Source organism: Girardinichthys multiradiatus, chromosome 21, assembly GCF_021462225.1.
Source record: "Girardinichthys multiradiatus isolate DD_20200921_A chromosome 21, DD_fGirMul_XY1, whole genome shotgun sequence".
Taxonomy (NCBI): Eukaryota; Metazoa; Chordata; class Actinopteri; order Cyprinodontiformes; family Goodeidae; genus Girardinichthys; species Girardinichthys multiradiatus.
In genome coordinates this window covers 38829639-38851730 of record NC_061813.1, presented here as the reverse complement: position 1 = coordinate 38851730, position 22092 = coordinate 38829639, and the positions used below count along the sequence as shown (strand labels likewise).

Sequence of the window (22092 nt, the reverse complement as noted above, 5' to 3'; positions counted from 1 at the left end):
CAGCGACCTTTGTGAACGGTGGAAGATCAGGGAGCACTCTTTCCTCCGGCAAGTCCGCCATCTGTTGCTGACTAGGTTTTTCTCCATACTGCTTGCGGAATAAACATTTTGCTATGACCTGTTTCACAGCTGAAATGCCATTTGTTATCTAAACCCTTTTTCTTACATTTGAGAGGTCACGATTCCTACCTCCATGACCAAGCTGCAGATGGAAATGATGGAGGATTAGGTTGGAGATGTGCTGGTCTTTCACCAGGATGAGGGGATGTTTTAGGGAATGGCTGCTTTGCTCAGTCGGCCCCCAAATCACGGGAGCCCATCCTGTAGCACAAGGTTCAGTTTGTAGATCCGGCTGCTTCTTGATATTTCCGGATTACTGTTCGATAATGCAGCGATCTCATTAGGGAATCTTTTGTTTTAAAAAAAGGAAATTAAGGCCGTCTCAGCTTCTGTGAGGTCCTCTTTGATTTCCCAGTGAGACATTGAGTGCTTGTATTTCTTTTGTTAGATACGATTTCGGTGTTCCATAAGCAACTACACTTGACTCCTGCTATTTCTTTCGCTTTTTACTTTTTCAGCAGAACTCATTTTAGTTTGATGAACCAACCAACTGCAGATTTTAATCTTTGCCAGTCACAAAAATGTTATCAGCTGAGAAGTGACATTTGTGTCAGTGACTGTGGCATTGATCAGGGGATTCTGTTTTAGTTCTGGGTCATCAGCAGTCATACTGGGATCCACAGGAGACTTTGGCCATTTTTCTTCAGGTTCCCACAAAAATTCTGGACTTTCCATCCATCTTCGCTTTAAAAGGCTATCTGCGTCATCTGCAGGGCTTAAAGATAAAGGTACCTATATCCATTGTCTGACTTCTGACCTATTCCTGATTTTAGTTATTCTATTAGCAACAAAGGTTTGAAATCTTTTGTCTTAATTTCTTATGTATTTAGAACTGATGTGCTGTCAGTCTAAAAGCAGTTTTTTCTAATGGTATCTGAAGCTCTAACTGAAGCATCTTATCCACTCTGACAGCAACAACAGCAGCTGTGAGCTCTTAGCAGGAGATAGTAACAGGTATGAGTGGAGCCACTCTGGCTTTCCCAAACAGAAATAAAACACAAACCGTCTTATTAACATTTTGCATTCTGAGGTATGTAGCTATACAATATCCGTTCTCACTGGCATCAGAGAAATGGTGCAATTGGGCACCAACCATTCTTCCCAAACCTTCAGGCTTGATGCACCTGTTGATGTGGAAATCTGCCAACCTTTCTAGGTCTGACAGCCACTTGTTCCATTGTTCTGGAAAAGCTGGAGGTATAGGATCATCCCAGCCACATTTCATTCTGCATTGATCTTGTAACAGCAGTTTGGCAGTGAGCATGATGGGTGCTAGGAATCCCAGCGGATCATAAATGGAGCTGATAATAGACAGGATACCTCGTTTAGTGAAGGCTTTTCTTTGACTTTCAGTTTGAACTTAAAACTGTCTGTCTCGGTACACCACTGCAAACCGAGCGCCCTTTCTACAGGTAGCTTACTGTCCAAGTTCAGCTCACACAAGGTCAAGGACCTAAGCTCTCCTGGGATACTTTGAAACATTTTCGACTATTATTGATCCATTGGTTTAGAGTAAACTCTCCTTTGATGCAAATGCATATGAGATCTTTAGCCATGCTAACTGCACTATCCTCCGATGGTGTGATGGATTGAAATGTGGTTATTATAAGCCAGAAGTATAGTCTCTCTGTTCATACCTGAATGTTGTATTGACGTCATGGAAATGTGCTTATTGTAAGCCAGAGGTATAGTTTCTCGGTTCATATCTGAATATTGTATTGATTTCAGTAGATGTAGTAACCAAAGGCGACCAGCAGAGGGGGTTGAGCGCTATTGCGCGATAACAAAGAGCACGGCACTTCTTCTTCGGTCAATATACGCCTGAGCAGAGGAAAGACGTGTCCGTGACTCATTTATTTAAAATTCCCCTTTTCAGGTATGAGTTTCTCATAAACCAACCTGTACTGTTGAGAGTGGGTTTACTAACTATTAGACTAGTTGAGGATGTTTGTTTTGTCATCAATTATAGTTACATACTTTGCTATTATTAAATGAGATTTAACCACGGTTAGCCGGTAGCTCACAGCCAAAGATGCTAGCCCAGGTCACGTGTGAATGATGCAGCTATGTGTAGCTGCAGACAACCTTTGCACATGAGATAAGGAATGTTGCATACGTTTTGAAGTTAATTCATGCATTATTGAGCGTGTGTATTTTGGATTTTGGAAAAGGAAGCTATACAGAAATATAACATATCACAGTAAGTTGGTTTATTTTGTATTTTTATTTTTTGTGTCACTTGTTACTGACATATTTGTGTACCGCAATGGTTTGTGAAACAACAGTACTGAAGTTTGTGGATATAATTATTACCCTTTATGTACCTAAGTTGCACTTTCTTCAGTCAATATACGCCTGAGCAGAGGAAAGACGTGTCCGTGACTCATTTATTTTATATTCACATTTTCAGGGCGATTACAATGGCAGGTTGTCCATATAGACGTTTTTGTTGACTGATTATATAACATCTGCTGAAAAGGTGGTCTGGTTTTCCTCAGCAGTCTTTCTGAGGGCAAAGCAAGCACAGCTTGGAGAGGAAACTGCACCAGAAAAGTGGACAGTCATACAGTATTCCTCCAGGTCTTGTTCTAATTACCTTGAGGCCACCACAAGAAACATAGGAAGTTCACATGTTCCTCAGACACCTTCACCTGATGGAACATGGCTTTTATATCTGCCATTAATGCCACATGTTCCTGTCGAAATCTCATTAGAACCCCTACCAATGAGCTGGTTAAGTTTGGACCCTGTAGAAGCTACCCACCCTTTTCTGCATATCCACTATTAATAGGATCAGCATTAAGATTGGTGTACTCCTTATGAAAACCCTTTATCAAGGAGAATGCATTAATACTTTCTATTTTTTTTTTTGTTTCCTTTTAAAGCCAAGGCTAAGTTGTAGAGCAGTGGAGATGAAATTTCTTCCTTTGTAAAAGGCAGCTTAAATTAAAAAATGTCCATTCTCCAGCTGTGCAGAATGTTCTAATTGCTCCTGACGTTTCCAAGATATACCAAGCTGAAGATTTTCATTTACTTCTGCCCTCATTTAAGCCTTAATTTCAAGTACAAAAAGAGAAATACAGAGAAATAATGATAAAAATAAGAATTCTTAAAACCATTTAGCAAAATTCCAGTTGTTCCCATTAACTTAAATGAATCTATAAAAAACACCCAAGAAAAGTTTGATAAAGAAAAACGATCATGGAAAAACTTTGGAATACCTTAAAGGGTTTAAAACGTCTTCTCTGCTCTGCATGGTAAACAAATATAATATGGTGGATGACTGTATCACCTTTTGTTGCAATTATTGCTCCTTATTGTTCCTTCTTTTTTTTTTACCCTTTTTGCATTTTTTTGTGAAACGTAAAACATTTTAAAACTTCATTTAATAAAACATAATTACTTAATAAGCTTTTTATTTTATATTTTGGGGTATATGTGTAAATTTAATTTGTCTTTTTAGAACCAGCTAAACATATAAACGAATCATTTGAAAAACGAAGTGAATTCTGGATGAACTTGAATCGTTAGTATTAAATGTGGCATAAAATCTCCTTCAGTTGCATTAACTGAAGAGGCATTCAACCACAAGGAGGCTCCCTACTGCTTGCTTCTGCAGCACATTATTGTTTGGAGCTGTAACATTATTAATTCAAATTTAAATCTGTTATTTGACTGTGACTGTAATTATTTAGGCTCACTGCTATATTCTTGTAAATATTCTGTTTTTGCACAATTGTAGAATAGCACACTTTGTTCAGTTTTTTCCCCATTATCTTATTACACTTGTACATGTTGTGTAATCTGCATTTGTTAGTTTTCCCATACCTGTATAGTTTTGCTTATTTTGTAAGTGTGACATCACTAAACTGTATTTTATTTTTATTAATACCAAAAACGGACTTCCCCTTTAAGGGAGGACTATTAAAAGCTATTCTGTTCTATTTTAAATTGGACTGAACAGTGAATGGGACATTTCGGGTTTTATCCAACATGCCGTAACTGAAATGAATTAAAAAGAACTGAAATAAACTGATTTTAACTGAAATGTATTAAACAGAACTGAGGTAATTTAATTTATTTTAAACAGTTTTAGCCGATTGAAATGAAGGGATTTGAATTGTAAGTAACTGATCCAAACAGAACTGAATTAAAGTGAACCAAACTAAAACAAATCCATTCTAACTGAGCTGAACTTAAATGAACTGCACTGAAATAATGTGAAATGAATTTAATTAAACCCAATTAAGCTGAATTGAATTCATTTGGACTGAAATAAAATGAATTAAACTGAATTTAACTTACCTGAACTGAACCAAAATGAACAGACTCAAATGAAACATAAATGAACTGAACTGAAGGGAACTAGTTAGTAAAACTAACAATGTAAAACTTTATTTATATAGCACCTTTCAAGAAAAGAATCACAACGTTCAAAACAACAAAAACAACCTATCATTCATTCATATTAATAAGATTACCAAACTGGATTTAAACAAACTTCAAAGACTTAAACTGAAATGAACTGAACTGAATTTATATTAAATGACCTGAAATGAATCTAATCCTATCACAGTGAACAGAACCAAACCGAGTGAAAGTGAATTACTGTCTCTGTCTAGATGCCTGTAGGTGAGATTTGTTTGATAGCAGGGGCTGATTTTTTTCTGTAGCTGGTCAATCAAACGACTGGGTTTTCCTGTAAAAGTTTCCTTTAAAAATAGCTTTTTACTTAGTTCCATTCAGCCAACCTTTTTACTGACCAGTGCTGCTTCACTGGTTTCTGCTGTAGATTTTTTAGTTTCCATTTTCTGCCTTTCGTCATATCTACACACACAAACTTCCTGTGAAACTGTCAGAACAACACTTTGGTTTCCTGGTACCCTCTCAGCGTAAATTCTGCTGAGCACCTCAAAGCAGCGAGAACTGACCTCCCTTGCTGCTCCTTTCATTCTACGCTGCATGAACCGGGCCTGAGCTTTTACTGCTCCCCCTCCAAGCTTTTCCGGAACTAAACTGTGGTTCTTAGAAATTTTCAACTTGTTTATGAAAGCAGAAGTTTCTCAAACACAGAGGTGGATGTCTGTCTGTTGGCCGGAGGCCTCTTTTCACTATGGCAGAAGCTCTGCCGGAGTGTTACCACGGCGCCATGTCCAAGAGGGAGTGTGAGGAGCTGCTGGGGAGGAAGAACAAGGATGGAGCTTACCTGATCCGAGAGAGCGAGACCATCCAGGGAGCCTTGTGCCTCTGTGTCTAGTGAGTACCAAACAAAACCAGATATTTCTCAGCAGCTCAGTAATTTGACAGCAGCTTGAAGCAGAAAGCTGGGTTGTCAGCTGGTTCCGGTGTTGGTGTTTTGGTACCATTTGCTTGATGGTAGCAGTTCAAACAGCTCATGCAGAGGACATGGAAGAGTCAGCCTAATGTTCAGAACTTGGTCCCCGCAGCGGCTCTGAAACGGATCCTGGACACAGCGTAGGGACAATCCTCCCAGGTCCCCTCACCATCCTCTGCAGGGCACTGTTGTCTGTTGTATTGGCGCTGGTTCTGTGAGCTGATGTGTTTGTTTCCACCAAGTTGTGATGCAGAGGTTAAACAGATATTGTGTTGTTAAAGAAAATTTTACAGCCTGAACAACATTTGTAAATGAGTTATTAATGTGAATATTCTAATTCTTGATCTTTAGTATGAAATATACAGTAAAACATTCTTTTATAAATAAATTAAATCAGTGATAGTAAGTCACTAAACTTTATTTAGAAAGCGCCTCAGAGACACAAAGTCAGAAAGCGCTATACAGAATAAAACACATTAGTTACACTTAGTATAAAAAACAGTGAAACCATGACATAAAACCCCGGTGGAACCAAACCATTTTCGGTCCACAAAGTCAGCAAACTGAAGTTCTTCAGGGACGAGCTCTTCCACCGTCTAGAAGCCACAGACTGAAGGGTCCGGTCCCCCTTGGTTTGTAGCCTCGTACGAGGAACAGCCACGAGATTCTGGGCTTGGGATCGAAGGCTAAAAGGAGCAGAATGTTTTGTTTAAAGCTGACACAATAATCAGGAGCCTGGCCGTTTAGAGCTCCGTAGGTGAGAACCAGAACTTTAAACGGAACCGGGAGCCAGTTTAGAGAGTAAAAAAACCATGGTTCATATGAAAGTGTTCACCAGATCTGGGGAGATATCTGGCTGCTGCGTTCAGGATAGTTTGCAGACGTGAAACAGATGATTTATCTAGACTGGTAATCTGAGCGTGATGACACAAATACATGAATGACGTCGTCTAGATCTGCTCGAGAGATCACGTCTTCTGTTTAGAAATGTTTCTTAAATGAAAGAAACACGAACAAGAAATAGATCTAATGTGGGTCAAAGCTTAATGAGGAGTTAACTCGAACTCCTAGAGTGATGTGTTATATAGTAACTCAGTCTCAGTCCTGGATGTATAAATCAATTAGAACTGTAAATATTTTAATTGCAGTTTCTTAATGTGCCTAAAACCAAGCAAAACCTTAGAGGTGACTGTGTTTCGCTGCAGCGGTGCCTCCCCTGCATCTCAGACCGGGTCTTCTTCTTCTGAGTTGAAGAATCATCTTAAAACATGTTTATTTAGTGAAGAGGTTGACTCTATTTTTAGCATTTTCCTTTCTTTAATTGCTTGTCATTTTGCACATGCAGAGCACTTTATGGATCTTGGTTTATTAGAAAGTGCTTTATCAATAAAGATGGTGTGGCATGGTTTTTCATTTTACTCTTTAAAAATACATGCTCATTGTGAATTTGATGCAATCTTGGGTTCAGTGCCACTGAGCAGCATCTCATTTTATTTTAAAAGTTGAACAGACCAGCTGCTGTTGAGCTAAAAATAAAATGCTTTGCCATTTTTGCTTTACAGTTTTCAGAGTTCATTTGTTACTTTTTTATACCAAATAACTCAGGTTTGATTTTGGCTGCTAGCAGGTAGTACAGGTATAACGTGGAACATTCAAAACAGCTTGTGTTGCCGCAGTGGAAAAAGAAAAATCGCATCTGCAGGAAGTAAAGTTAATGAAACAGAACAAAAAAATATATTTGGAAGGCATCGGTCAACATTACTGTTTCTCCACATACTTTTGCTCAGGTTCAAATACGTTTTTAACATTTCAAATGATCTAAAACAATACAGGATCATGCGTCTTTTCCTTATATCTTATTCTCTGTATTACGATGCACATTTTTCACAATTTGCTGCACAGAGTTCAGTTTAAAATGGTTTATTTGTGCAAACTGTTGGCAGGAAACAGCTGTTGTGCTTCATATGTAATGACCATAAAAAAGAGCTGCAAATGTTTCTGTCCCATAGTAAGATTAGACAAAATATAAGGATTATTACATTTAAATGCTTTATGTGTATTAGCATATTTTTTATGTTATCAAAAAGCCATGACTAATTCAATGACTATTACATTTATTGTTTCATATTTCATAATCTTTCTAATCATTATGAAATATAAGTTAAGCTGTTTGCAGATCACAGTTTAAGAAATGTTTAACGTAATACATGATTTTAATAATGATTGCTGCCATATCAGTTTTAATCAGGTTAAATGAACCTAAAGTGTGTGTGAAGCTGCTCCTTCAAGCTTAACTCAAATTTGCAGGTGTCCACATGGAGAGGGTCAAAGCTGAGGAAACATTTTATGGTCAAATGAGACACAAACTGAGCTGTTTGGCCAAAAAGACAGAAAGTATCGATGCAGGTCAGATGGTGAGGCTTTCAAACCAAAGATAAATGTCTCAGCTGTCAAACACGGCGGCACACTGTCAGGGTTTCTAGTTCAATGAACAAAGCTGATGGAATAATGAAGAAAGTGGACTAAAGTTCATCAACTGAAATCCAAATCCAGTATACTTATAAACCACATTTAAACACAAGACTGCCTAAAGTGCTTTACTAAAATAAGACACATAACAGACATAAAACAGAAATTTAAACCTCATCATAAAGCAATAAAACTTCTAATTAGACCATCATAAATAACCTTCCTCTCTCAACCTGATATTAAACAGATGTTCTATAAGTTTTAGGGTTTTAATGAAAATAAATCTATTCTATTGCTTGGTTTTAAAGTGTAGTCCACAATTACTCATCATGTTTATTTTGTCTTATTCGTTGTGTAGACATGCTTTCTTGATTTTCTTTAATAGGTACATATTGACGGTCATTTATGTTATTTCTCCCTATAGTTGTTCATAAAATGCTACATTTTCAGTTTTTTTGCCTGGTATGAAAATATCATATAATGTCAAAAGAAACCTCCTCTTCCTCCTTGAAGAGAGCAGCTGTTAAAAACTGAATGGAAAGCAGGTATCAGCTCTAAAACCAGTGAGAGGTTTTGAGCAGAAGCTCGGTTTCTTAGTTTTTCTGTTTATAGAAACCCCAACTCATCATCACAGCGCTCGATGCTGCGTCGAAGCCTAGTAGAGGTTTGGTTGTGGTTGAGCCTCGCATTAAGCTTGTTTCAAAACATGCCAACAAGTGTGTTTTTACAACTTATGAAATACATCTAATGGACAAACAAACGTGAACAGAAACTGTTTCAACTACAGACACCGGAGAGGTTGGACACGAAGGAATGTAATCCTCTGCAAAGCTTCGTCTGAATTCATTTCTCACTAACAGACATGTTCTCTGTTTTCAGCAAACAGAAGGTGGTCTATACCTACAGAATCCTTCAGGCGCACAATGGAAACTACACGCTCCTGGTAAAAACTCCCTTTTATATTTTTAACATCTTGAGTCTTTCTAACCAATAAGCTGCTGTCAGGGGCAGCTCTTGCAGGAATGCTGCCCTGGGCGAACCCCTCCTGCCCCACATTACATAACTTATTAATTGGTGTATATTACCTGATCAAGTTAATTACATTAATGTTTTTATAACATCTTTGCAGTATAATCATGTTGAGGTGTATTTTGAACAAAGGGTAAATCAAATGCAGTGTAGATCTGTTAAATTTAGATTTAGGGCTGAATTGGATGCCGACGCCATGAATCAGATGTGACTTTCATCTTCATCAGTCAGATGAAGTGTACAGCAATATTTCCTTGGAGTGTTTAGAATGTATCAACACTGGAGATCCAAAGTAACTTTTGTTGAGTAATGCCTCCCCAGGCTGCCCCACCCTGGGTGGTAAGACACACTGGGCATATTAAAAGCCACCGCTGGCTGCAGCTTTTTAGTTTTATTTGTTGAACTGATTAAAAATGCATTTCAACCTGAAAAACATCTCGTTCTCTTCTTCAAAAACCTTGGCTCTTGGACTCTGAAACAACACAAGGGGTCGGCAACCTTTAGGTCACCTTAATGTTACATGACCTTTTAAAAAAAAAAAAAACAACTTAGATTTTTAATAAATATGAATATTTCTAGTTTTAAAAAAATGTAAACCCTAAAACTTTTGCAAAACGATGGTGCATATTTTTTGTTCCTATGGGATTTTGATTTTTGCTTAAAATATGTAAAAAAAAAACAAACAAAAACAACATCATTTCTAACCTGATGGCAATAAACAGAGATCTAAAAATATCACTGGTCCTTTTAGTGAAATAACCCCAAAACTGCTAAAACTTGCATTTTTTATTATATCTGAATTTTAAAACATTGGTTGGTTCTTTATCGTTTTTGGAATCATTATGGAAGAGTCACTTGCAGCTCTGCATCGGTTCACTAGACCAAAACAACCCTTTATTGCAGACGGATGACAAGCATGAATATATAACTAAGACTTCAGCGTTGTCACCCTGACCTGTTGTACTTAAAGGAAGTTCTTATTTAAATGATCCTATGAAATGTTTTCAAACCTCTGTGGCTCAAATGATGTAAAATAGATGGAATAACCATCATGTCTGAAATTAATGTCATAATGTTTTTATCTTTATAATACAAAAAAGCTAAACTTGATGTTGGGTGCAGTGACATGAAGTTCAGACTATTACTATACCCCATATCTAATATCCCAGTAAGGTTTGCTCGCCTCATTTGCTTGGATTGTACGGTTCTTCAACCTCCTTTTTTACCCTTATAAAGAGGAAGAGGGCAGAAATCACATTTCCCATCTATCGTAAACTTACTAAAGATTTCTGCCTCTATACTTTCACTCTCAATGCCCTGATCCTCATCAGTCTCAATTTCTCCTGGTGAATCCTCCAGCAGCTCGTCATCTTCATCACTTCTTCATTCAAATTCATCTTCAGTGTGCTCACCTGGAAATGTGAGATGCACCTTTGCTGCCATATTTAATTTTTTTGGTGAGAAGAGGCTTACCCTGCCCACCCATCCAAACGAATCCCACTTGTTTAATGTTTTGTACTGACCTTTAACCTTTAACGTGCTATCCGAGGCCTACGGAGTCTGAGATGGGGCTCTTGGGGTTTTTTTTACTTTCTCTGAGCATTGCCGTCTCCCCTTGGGATGAGCTTGATAGTAAGTTTTCCACTTTTCAACCTTTCGTATTGTAGAATGATGGACTTCAAATAGTTTGAAACTGGCCTGATAACTCCTCCCAGATTGATGGGCAGCAACAACTTCTTCCCTAAGGTCATTGCTGTGTTCTTTCCACCTTCACATTGTGTGAAAACAACTATTTACCACAGCAACAAAATGCTAAAACACTTTTTATAGAAGTGATCACACTGAAAAGGATCATTTAATTAATGCATTAATCAGTGACACCTCACCTACAGCTTCTTCACTTGGTTTCATAAACAGTGTCTCTGTGGAATCTGTTGAGAGTTTTTGTGATCTCGAGGTCACAGCCAAATGAATTTTAGTTGAATTACGTTTCTTTTTTCTATGATTGTATTTGAAAGGGCTTTTCAGCAGCATAGGAGATCTTATTTTAACACTGAAATATTTAAATGCCATTATGATGATGTTAAATGATGTTAAAGCATTTTAGGACATTTCACCCCCATGGTGGAAACTCACCCCCACGGGAAAGGAAACTTCTAACTTGTTTGCACTGATAGTGACACGTAACGGTGGTGACTTTTTCCACTCTACACACCGAATGACATCAGAGCTAATGAAAATCAAAGGGTTTTATTAGACAACATTGAGACTGCCCACATATTTTAGCTGTTTTATCTTTAGATAAAGTGAAAATAGGGCAGATGTGTGGTAAAAGGTGGTTTGGTTGTTGGTTTGTTTTTGATTGACAGAATAACAAGTAATTTTCCAGAACATGATTTTTGCCCTTACAATTACTTTTTTTTAAAGTAACTTTGTTTTCTGTTTGATTTTTAGTTTGTGTTTATGTCCTATGTTTTATTTATATGTATTTTATACTTAACCTTTCATTTCTGTATGTATTTCTAGATATTTTCTATTATTGCAATATTCATATTTATTATTAGTTTTATTATAGCATAAATTATGTGTTTATATTGTGTGTTCCCACTTACTGTTTTAGAACTTTAGTTTCAGGTAAAACATTTTCTGAACATGTTTCCTGGTCGTTTTATGTTGGATTTTTCATACTTTCCACTGGAAGTTGCTGAGGTTCCCTTCTGCCTCTGGAAAGCTTTAGCAAGAATTTTAAAACATGTTTTACATTTGGCAATGAAATACAAATAAATAAATTAAGCGAAAATATTCTGCAAACTAACTGTTATTGAAAATATTTGGTTATTGAAGGTAGATTTACAATAATCCCACATTTCTGACATTTGCTCAGAAATGATGCACTTTTGGTTTTATTTCTATTTGTTGCCTCCACAGACATCAGGAGGTGTGCAGGAAACATATTTTAAGACTTTGGGCGATTTAATCCGTAATTACAAGAGGAGAAACCAGGGTCTGGCCCTTCACCTACGGCATGCGATGAAGAAGAAGACGCCCATGTTGATCCAGCCACCGCGCAGATTGGACATACGGCCTGGAGTATCGGCTGGAGTATCGGCTGGAGTATCGGCTGGAGTATCGGCTGGAGTATCGGCTGGAGTATCGGCTGGAGTATCGGCTGGAGTATCAACTGGAGTATCGGCTGGAGTATCAGGTGGAAGAGATGTAGCTTTACCTGAAGAGGAAAATGACTACGAGAGTATGTAAAAGCATTTTAATTTGTTTACCTGCAGTATCTCTCCATTAACTGTTTTTTAATTTAACTTGTCCTTTGTGTTACTTTAGATGATCCTTCTGCGGATTATGTGGAAGTTCTTCCTGATTAACGCTTACTTAAGTCATCAAAGCGATTGCAAACATCTCAAGGAAACCGAAGGACAGCAAGAACACAGACTGCACCTTATATGGGATCAATATTTCTCATAGAGACCGTTTTGTCTTTGGAATTTAGATTTCTTTATTTTTTTATGTGCAAAGCTCTGAGCAGTTTGGATCCATTGGTTCAGAAAGACTTGACCAAAGGTCTGCCAAGGTTTTCACTGTTGAATTAATTTTCCTACAAAGACAGGCATGGCTTGTTGATTTGTTACCTAATCTCAATGTAGGGATGAACGTCTGTAAACTTTTCTGCAGATGAGGATTTGAACTTCATCCTTACCGTTGTTTCTACTCGGCTTTTTCCTCAGAGATCTCCCCTGAGAACCACTGTTTTCATGTACAGTAAACCTGTCAAAAAGGCATTGATGGATTACAAGCTGCAAAATGTAACAAAAAAAAGTTTTTATTGCTTCTTCTGACACTTTGCATCATTTCTGGCATCAATGATATAAAGTGATAATAAATGTCAGCTACAAGCATGTCTTCAGGTGTCTAACACTCTTCATCCCATTTTTAATTCCCAAATGTCCCAAATTACCAGTTGAGGACAGGTGAGGACTTCAGGCAGGCCACCTGTAGCCTCTTCTTTCTCAGGTATACAGAAGGTGTTTTTCTACTGATCCGTCAAACAAATGTCAGTGTAATTAACTTTATTAAATAAGCCTGGATCCAGCATAAAAACAAATGGATGATTGGATATAGATCTGTAATTTTTCAAGTCATCTCGATCAAGTGAAGGTTTCTTAAGAAAAGGGAACATTTCCTTAAATAATTTGGTTGGGATTGGGTCTAACATACAAGTTGAAGGTTTAGATGAAGCTAATATTTCTGATAACTCAGGAAGCTCCACCGGATCAGAACAGTCCAAACACAAATCAGGTTCTGCAGTTATTTCCAATGTTGTCTCACTGAGGATGAAGTAATCATGTTCAGGAGTATGTCAAAGATTTAATCTTTAATAGAATCAATTTTATTTAAGAAGAAGACCATGAAGTCATGACTGCTGAGAGCTACAGGAATGTTATGACTGTAAGTTTAGCAACTGTACTCAAGAGAAATCTAGGATTATTCTTGTTCTCTTCTATTAATGGTGTTCTAGCTTGGCAAGGGATATTTTTATGCCATAGATGACTATTTTTCCTGATTAAGCAGGACTGCTCTAGATGTGTAAGAGCGGCATTTTCTATCCAATTATCTAGCATTGTACTTTAGGTTATGCTGGTCTGAAATAAACCAGGGAGCCTGTCTCATGGCATGTGAGCTAATGTGTGGAAATAGGTGTGTTTGTGTTGAATGGGTATGTGTAAATGAGTTTTTCACCTTAAGTTAAAGGGCAGTAAAGGATGGGTGGACTTGGGTCCAGAAGGCAGTAGCAGCCCAGGCAGACAAATACAGAGGGCATCACTCAAGGGGAGTATGCATATGCACCACTCAGAGGTAGGTCGTCAGTGAAGGATAGGAGCAGCAGCATCCAGGCTAAAGAGGCATAGAATAAGACGTGGGGCATTGAGACCCCCCGACCCGGCCACACTGCCATCCCCCAGTGCGCAGGACATACCTCCACTGCACCCTGGCAGAAAGACCGCCCAGCACCAAGCAGGGCAAACTCCTTTCAACCGTCCAAACCACTGGGCAGGCTTGAGCCCACTAAGGCAGCTAGCAAATTAGGGAGGGCACATCACCATTCCCACCTGGTGAGTTAGCCGCTGGAAGGTCAAGATGGAGGGTTGCCCACCAGATCCCTGTGTAGCCCCTGCGGCTGACAGCAGCCTCCAGTCCCCCGCTGAACCAGCACGGGTGCTGGTGGTGTCTGGATGCATTTTTTCTTCTTTGCTCCATTGCTTCCAACAAAGACCTGGCATAGTAATACATGTATCCAGAATCTATGTTTTTTACTTTAGGATGGTCCTACCCTGGGATACCTTCAGAGAAGCTGACTTTCACCAGACAAGGCTAATTTAGGACTACTTTTCTGAATTTGGTATTTTTAAAACTTGACAAAGGTTTCCAAACAAAAGTAGTGGCCCTATTAGGCTGGATGAATGACTGTTCTTAATACAATACAACCTGAGGAATTAGAATCTCAACGGAGCTGTTACTTTTGCCCCGAAAAGGGAGAACTGGATATAGACCGGAACATCAATGTATGGGTTAAATATGGAAGTAGACAGCTTTCTGCTTGTCGTTTTCAAGTATAACAAGTAACCACAGCAGAGGATTATGGAAGCAAATTGTTACCATATTTCAAATGAAAAAGCATTTTCAGAAATGCTTTTTCATTTGAAGAATGTGGCTGCATTGTTTGACTCATAAATGAAATTAGTTATCAATAATCCTATTTGCATTTTCTTCTTCACGACTGAACATTCTTTCACTTAATTAAAATGAAAAAGAAAAAGACATTTGAGATTTATTTTTCAAAATGTACCCCAGCAAATAGATACCAAAATTCAATTTGAAATGTAAAATTTGAAAATGAAAAAGCATTTCCAGAAATGCTTTTTCATTTTAAGAATGCGGCTGCATTATTTGACCCATAAATAAAATTAGTTATCAATCATCCTATTTGCATTTTCTTCTTCATGACTGCACATTTTATGCCATAATCAAAAAGAAAACAAAGCAGACATTGCTTTTTCGTTTTCGTGGTCTGCCCGCAAAGTACTGCCCAGAACTCGAAAACGAAAAAGCATTCCGAGCTGCGGGCGCAGAAGAGTGACGTCAGCAGCCGCCCTTCCTCAGCTCCCTGCTGACCGAGCTACCCATCTTGTTCAGTAGGGGGCGCTGTGCACGTCTGCATTGCATTACATTGCAAACGTGCCGAGAAATTGATTGAATTGCAGCAGGACCGAGCTCAATTTGTGGCAGTGGCAGAACTGGTAGTTCCGGTGGCAGCCTTATGGCCTGAGACATCCAGCGTGTTTTTAAGCATTTATTTATAATTTTCTGTGAGTGACGATTCAGAATAGCCGCTCTATAATTAACCGGCTGTTTGTGCAATAAATCGTCATCCTTTCAACACGTCACACATAGTGCTATTTATTTTCCATGTCAAGTAAATACAATCACCTTATGTTATGGGTCTAAAGCTGTTTATTAAATAATAATCAATAATGAAATCATTATTTAAAGGTAACAGGCTACAACAATAATCCCATTTGCCGATAATCAGCATCAGCTTCCACAAAAACAGCGGCAACCGCAATGGCAAGTTTTTACGGCCGGTCTGGCACCTTCTGGCATCCTCGTGGAATCCCCTGCCACCCTGCGGCAGACTGTGGCAGTTCCGGTGGCAGCTTCGGTGGCAGGCTGTGGCAGTTCCACCACAGCCTGCCACCGGAACTACCAGTTCTTCCACTGCCACAAATTGAGCTCGGTCCTGCTGCAATTCAATCAATTTCTAGGCACGTTTGCAATGTAATGCAATGCAGACGTGCACAGCGCCCCCTACTGAACAAGATGGGTAGCTCGGTCAGCAGAGAGCTGAGGAAGAGCGGCTGCTGACGTCACTCTTCTGCGCCCGCAGCTCGGAATGCTTTTTCGTTTTTGAGTTCTGGGCAGTACTTTGCGGGCAGACCACGAAAACGAAAAAGCAATGTCTGCTTTGTTTTCTTTTTGATTATGGAATGAAATGTGCAGTCATGAAGAAGAAAATGCAAATAGGATGATTGATTACTAATTTTATTTATGGGTCAAATAACGCAGCCGCATTCTTAAAACGAAAAAGCATTTCTGGAAATGCTTTTTCATTTTCAAATTTTACATTTCAAATTGAATTTTGGTATCTATTTGCTGGGGCATATTTTGAAAAATAAATCTCAAATGTCTTTTTCATTTTAATTAAGTGAAAGAATGTACAGTCTTGAAGAAGAAAATTAAAATGCAAATAGGATTATTGATAACTAATTTCATTTATGAGTCAAACAATGCAGCCACATTCTTAAAATGAAAAAGCATTTCTGAAAATGCTTTTTCATTTGAAATATGGTAACGATTTGCTTCCATAAAGGATGAGTCTCCATCGACTCACTAAACACGGCAACAAACAGTACCACAGCCTCACTTTGTAAAGCTCTATTAGAGGAACTGAGAGACACATAAACAGTTGTAGCTCTGATGCGTTTCTTTTTGTGTGAATGCTGAAGGCATCCTGTTTCTCTTTATTATTATTATCTATATCTAACACTCTTAGTAGTAGTAGTAAGCTCTTTCACAGCTTACTACTTCTGCATACTTTCAGCTAGAAACACCATTCGACTTTTAAAATGTTCACAAGACATTAAGCTATCTTCAGATGATTCAGCTTTTTGATATCTATTACAGTTATGGCACCCATTTAGGTTTTTGAACCTCTGCTTCAAGATTTCACATGTACATTCAGTAATGGTATTCCGCATACCACGCCTGTAACCAATGGTTATTTGAGCTACCGCTGCTTTGCTATCAAATGAACCCAGTCTGTCTGTTCTACTCTAACATGAACGATGCGTTTCTGTCCACAAAGGCGTCACTCACTGGATATTTTCTCTCTATCGGACCATTCTCCACAAACCTGAAAGACGGTTTCGTGTGACTATCCAAGTCTGGCTCCAACCAATATGCCATGTTAAAAGTCACTGAAATCCCCCATTTTTTATTCTGAAGTTTGCTTTTCAAATTCACCAAGTCTAGACACCTAAATGCATTGAGTTGCTACAATGTGATTGGCTGATATGCTGCCATTGAACAGGTGTATCTAAAAAGCACCTAGTTTATGGAGGAAGATAAACACAAATGACAGCTTGATTAATTATTAATTATCATTTTGAAACAAAATTAAAGCTGGTGAAGACAGCTTGCTATGGCAGTTGGAGGATCGGGACCCAAACCCTGGTGCGCTGCGTCCCGTATGTGGGTTGTGTCTCTATTGTAAAACCACGTGCCACAACCCAGACAGATTACTTTAGACTGTCTGGAAATATCACACTGTTCAGTACTCTACAGTATCTGTATTTCTATTTAAGGCATAAAAAGTACAAAAATGGCCTTAAATGGATAACGCTGTGGCTTGCTAAAGTCTCATGACTGACTTTTAAAATCTTATGACTGTGCTGAATTTATGGTTTATGTTATGTCTTTATTTTGCCTATATTTTTTATTTGTTTTATTTTGCCTATGGAGTTGGTTTCTCTGGTATGTCATCTGCCAGATCTGGTCTTGCAGCCGGAAGACACAAATAAAGAAAAGTTAATTCTCACTGAAACTTGCCTGTTGTCTAGTAAATATTTTGGCTTTAAAAGACATGTACTAACTGTAGATCAGAGCTTACACTCTTACAATGCTTACATCTTCTGATGTGGCTGCTATGTGTTGCTCTCATCAGGATGCTTTCAAAAACCAGACTGAGTGATTTTTACATTAACAGTGCTTGGATAATTATTCCGCAACAGGAATAATTAGGATTTATTCCACCATGTCTTTTCTGCTTAGCTGAGATGTGTTTTCACTCCTGGTGATGCACACACGCAGCACTGAATGTTTCAAACACCTGCTACATTAAATTATTTATTATGTGCTGGTCAGCTCAAGTGATGATGTCCCCATTTACTGTTAGAACATGAATCTTGTGAGACTTCTTATACAGGTCCTTCTCAAAATATCAGCATATTGTGATAAAGTTCATTATTTTCCATAATGTCATGAGGAAAATTTAACATTCATATATTTTAGATTCATTGCACACTAACTGAAATATTTCAGGTCTTTTATTGTCTTAATACGGATGATTTTGGCATACAGCTCATGAAAACCCAAAATTCCTATCTCACAAAATTAGCATATCATTAAAAGGGTCTCTAAACGAGCTATGAACCTAATCATCTGAATCAACGAGTTAACTCTAAACACCTGCAAAAGATTCCTGAGGCCTTTAAAACTCCCAGCCTGGTTCATCACTCAAAACCCCAATCATGGGTAAGACTGCCGACCTGACTGCTGTCCAGAAGGTCACTATTGACACCCTCAAGCAAGAGGGTAAGACACAGAAAGACATTTCTGAACGAATAGACTGTTCCCAGAGTGCTGTATCAAGGCACCTCAGTGGAAAGTCTGTGGGAAGGAAAAAGTGTGGCAGAAAACGCTGCACAACGAGAAGAGGTGACCGGACCCTGAGGAAGATTGTGGAGAAGGGCCAATTCCAGACCTTGGGGGACCTGCGGAAGCAGTGGACTGAGTCTGGAGTAGAAACATCCAGAGCCACCGTGCACAGGCGTGTGCAGGAAATGGGCTACAGGTGCCGCATTCCCCAGACCTGGGCTACAGAGAAGCAGCACTGGACTGTTGCTCAGTGGTCCAAAGTACTTTTTTCGGATGAAAGCAAATTCTGCATGTCATTCGGAAATCAAGGTGCCAGAGTCTGGAGGAAGACTGGGGAGAAGGAAATGCCAAAATGCCAGAAGTCCAGTGTCAAGTACCCACAGTCAGTGATGGTCTGGGGTGCCGTGTCAGCTGCTGGTGTTGGTCCACTGTGTTTTATCAAGGGCAGGGTCAATGCAGCTAGCTATCAGGAGATTTTGGAGCACTTCATGCTTCCATCTACTGAAAAGCTTTATGGAGATGAAGATTTCATTTTTCAGCACGATCTGGCACCTGCTCACAGTGCCAAAACCACTGGTAAATGGTTTACTGACCATGGTATCACTGTGCTCAATTGGCCTGCCAACTCTCCTGACCTGAACCCCATAGAGAATCTGTGGGATATTGTGAAGAGAACGTTGAGAGACTCAAGACCCAACACTCTGGATGAGCTAAAGGCCGCTATCGAAGCATCCTGGGCCTCCATAAGACCTCAGCAGTGCCAAAGGCTGATTGCCTCCATGCCACGCCGCATTGAAGCAGTCATTTCTCCCAAAGGATTCCCGACCAAGTATTGAGTGCATAACTGTACATGATTATTTGAAGGTTGACGTTTTTTGTATTAAAAACACTTTTTTTTATTGGTCGGATGAAATATGCTAATTTTGTGAGATAGGAATTTTGGGTTTTCATGAGCTGTATGCCAAAATCATCCGTATTAAGACAATAAAAGACCTGAAATATTTCAGTTAGTGTGCAATGAATCTAAAATATATGAATGTTACATTTTCGTCATGACATTATGGAAAATAATGAACTTCATCACAATATGCTAATATTTTGAGAAGGACCTGTAATAAAAGGTTTTGTGCACATGCAACATTTGCACCTTGCAGGGAAAAGCCTAAACAATTGGATCATCTGTCTCTTCCTTACACTTTCCATGTTAAAAACATTAATCAAGAGACATTTTTAAGATTATGCAACAAAGTGCATGAAAAGATCAAAGTGTACTGGTGGCTGTATGGACAGAAACATAACCACACATCCTGTCTGTTTTCACAACTCTTAGTGCATACTGCTGTTCACAGAACGTCTCTCTGCAGCGTCATTGTATCTCTAACAAATATATAAGGTGTCAGTTTTGGACGTATGTTTAGATGATTTGAAGGCGGTGGGATATTGTACATCTGATGCTAATCAACACTTTATTTCTACTACAAAAATGGCAAAGGGAAACTCAAGAGGTGCTTGACCTAAAAAAAACATTTTAAAATAGGAGGGGCTGTCAAGGTGTAGACATGGTCTAACCACAGTTTTTTTTCAGTTTGATGTGTTCAGTCAAAGTTTAGATGCATCAGAGCTGAATCACAGAGGCTGACAGAGTTGGCTTTATGTGCATTGATCTCCTTTGTGAACGGAATCTCTGCTATCTAAGGTCTAATTAAGCAAATTTTTTAGATTCCATTGGGGGTCGCATGCAAAAATACAGGTCCTTCTCAAAATATTAGCATATTGTGATAAAGTTCATTATTTTCCATAATGTCATGATGAAAATTGAACATTCATATATTTTAGATTCATTGCACACTAACTGAAATATTTCAGGTCTTTTATTGTCTTAATACGGATGATTTTGACATACAGCTCATGAAAACCCAAAATTCCTATCTCACAAAATTAGCATATTTCATCCGACCAATAAAAGAAAAGTGTTTTTAATACAAAAAATATCAACCTTCAAATAATCATGTACAGTTATGCACTCAATACTTGGTCGGGAATCCTTTTGCAGAAATGACTGCTTCAATGCGGCGTGGCATGGAGGCAATCAGCCTGTGGCACTGCTGAGGTCTTATGGAGGCCCAGGATGCTTCGATAGCGGCCTTTAGCTCATCCAGAGTGTTGGGTCTTGAGTCTCTCAACGTTCTCTTCACAATATCCCACAGATTCTCTATGGGGTTCAGGTCAGGAGAGTTGGCAGGCCAATTGAGCACAGTGATACCATGGTCAGTAAACCATTTACCAGTGGTTTTGGCACTGTGAGCAGGTGCCAGGTCGTGCTGAAAAATGAAATCTTCATCTCCATAAAGCTTTTCAGCAGATGGAAGCATGAAGTGCTCCAAAATCTCCTGATAGCTAGCTGCATTGACCCTGCCCTTGATAAAACACAGTGGACCAACACCAGCAGCTGACACGGCACCCCAGACCATCACTGACTGTGGGTACTTGACACTGGACTTCTGGCATTTTGGCATTTCCTTCTCCCCAGTCTTCCTCCAGACTCTGGCACCTTGAGTTCCGAATGACATGCAGAATTTGCTTTCATCCGAAAAAAGTACTTTGGACCACTGAGCAACAGTCCAGTGCTGCTTCTCTGTAGCCCAGGTCAGGCGCTTCTGCTGCTGTTTCTGGTTCAAAAGTGGCTTGACCTGGGGAATGCGGCACCTGTAGCCCATTTCCTGCACACGCCTGTGCACGGTGGCTCTGGATGTTTCTACTCCAGACTCAGTCCACTGCTTCCGCAGGTCCCCCAAGGTCTGGAATCGGCCCTTCTCCACAATCTTCCTCAGGATCCGGTCACCTCTTCTCGTTGTGCAGCGTTTTCTGCCACACTTTTTCCTTCCCACAGACTTCCCACTGAGGTGCCTTGATACAGCACTCTGGGAACAGCCTATTCGTTCAGAAATGTCTTTCTGTGTCTTACCCTCTTGCTTGAGGGTGTCAATAGTGGCCTTCTGGACAGCAGTCAGGTCGGCAGTCTTACCCATGATTGGGGTTTTGAGTGATGAACCAGGCTGGGAGTTTTAAAGGCCTCAGGAATCTTTTGCAGGTGTTTAGAGTTAACTCGTTGATTCAGATGATTAGGTTCATAGCTCGTTTAGAGACCCTTTTAATGATATGCTAATTTTGTGAGATAGGAATTTTGGGTTTTCATGAGCTGTATGCCAAAATCATCTGTATTAAGACAATAAAAGACCTGAAATATTTCAGTTAGTGTGCAATGAATCTAAAATATATGAATGTTAAATTTTCATCATGACATTATGGAAAATAATGAACTTTATCACAATATGCCAATATTTTGAGAAGGACCTGTATTGCAGTAAAATTATACTCTTAGGAGTTTTGTGTAAATTATTGTGATTAATTAATCTTACAAACTTTATTTTAGCTTATTATTTATTTTATTGAATAAATAAAATAAACTTTAAAATTATTTAATTTAATTGTAGTTATTTTCAAGCTTTATTTAATTTTGTATTTATATTTTATTTAAATTAATTTTTCAGAGCAGCGCTGCGACACTTCCGCAGGTTACGTATTTCCTTCCTTCTGCAAGGGGGGATAAGATATTAAACAAGCTGTGAGATTGA

General features: G+C 38.9%; 1 protein-coding gene across 2 annotated transcripts; it reads left to right on the top strand.

Moving 5' to 3' along the window:
• Positions 1 to 1916: 1916 nt before the first annotated feature.
• si:ch73-264p11.1 (uncharacterized protein LOC100000923 homolog) lies at positions 1917 to 12858 on the top strand. Of its 2 annotated transcripts, XM_047350096.1 has the most exons (6): positions 1917 to 1996; positions 5194 to 5376; positions 8804 to 8867; positions 11882 to 12038; positions 12087 to 12203; positions 12290 to 12858. In XM_047350096.1, exons 2-6 carry the CDS (start codon positions 5234 to 5236, stop codon positions 12328 to 12330), a joined length of 522 nt encoding a protein of 173 aa, XP_047206052.1. In that variant the 5' UTR covers positions 1917 to 1996; positions 5194 to 5233; the 3' UTR covers positions 12331 to 12858. The 2 variants fall into 2 exon arrangements, with proteins under 2 accessions (XP_047206052.1, XP_047206051.1); XM_047350095.1 differs by having other exon boundaries at positions 1918 to 1996; positions 11882 to 12203.
• Positions 12859 to 22092: the final 9234 nt, after the last annotated feature.

Coding starts and splice junctions, on each gene's coding strand:
- si:ch73-264p11.1 (XM_047350095.1), top strand. CDS start 5,234: ATGGCAGAAGCTCTGCCGGAGTGTTACCACGGCGCCATGTCCAAGAGG. Junction 5,377..8,803: donor GCCTTGTGCCTCTGTGTCTA/GTGAGTACCAAA, acceptor CTCTGTTTTCAG/CAAACAGAAGGTGGTCTATA. Junction 12,204..12,289: donor AGAGGAAAATGACTACGAGA/GTATGTAAAAGC, acceptor GTGTTACTTTAG/ATGATCCTTCTGCGGATTAT.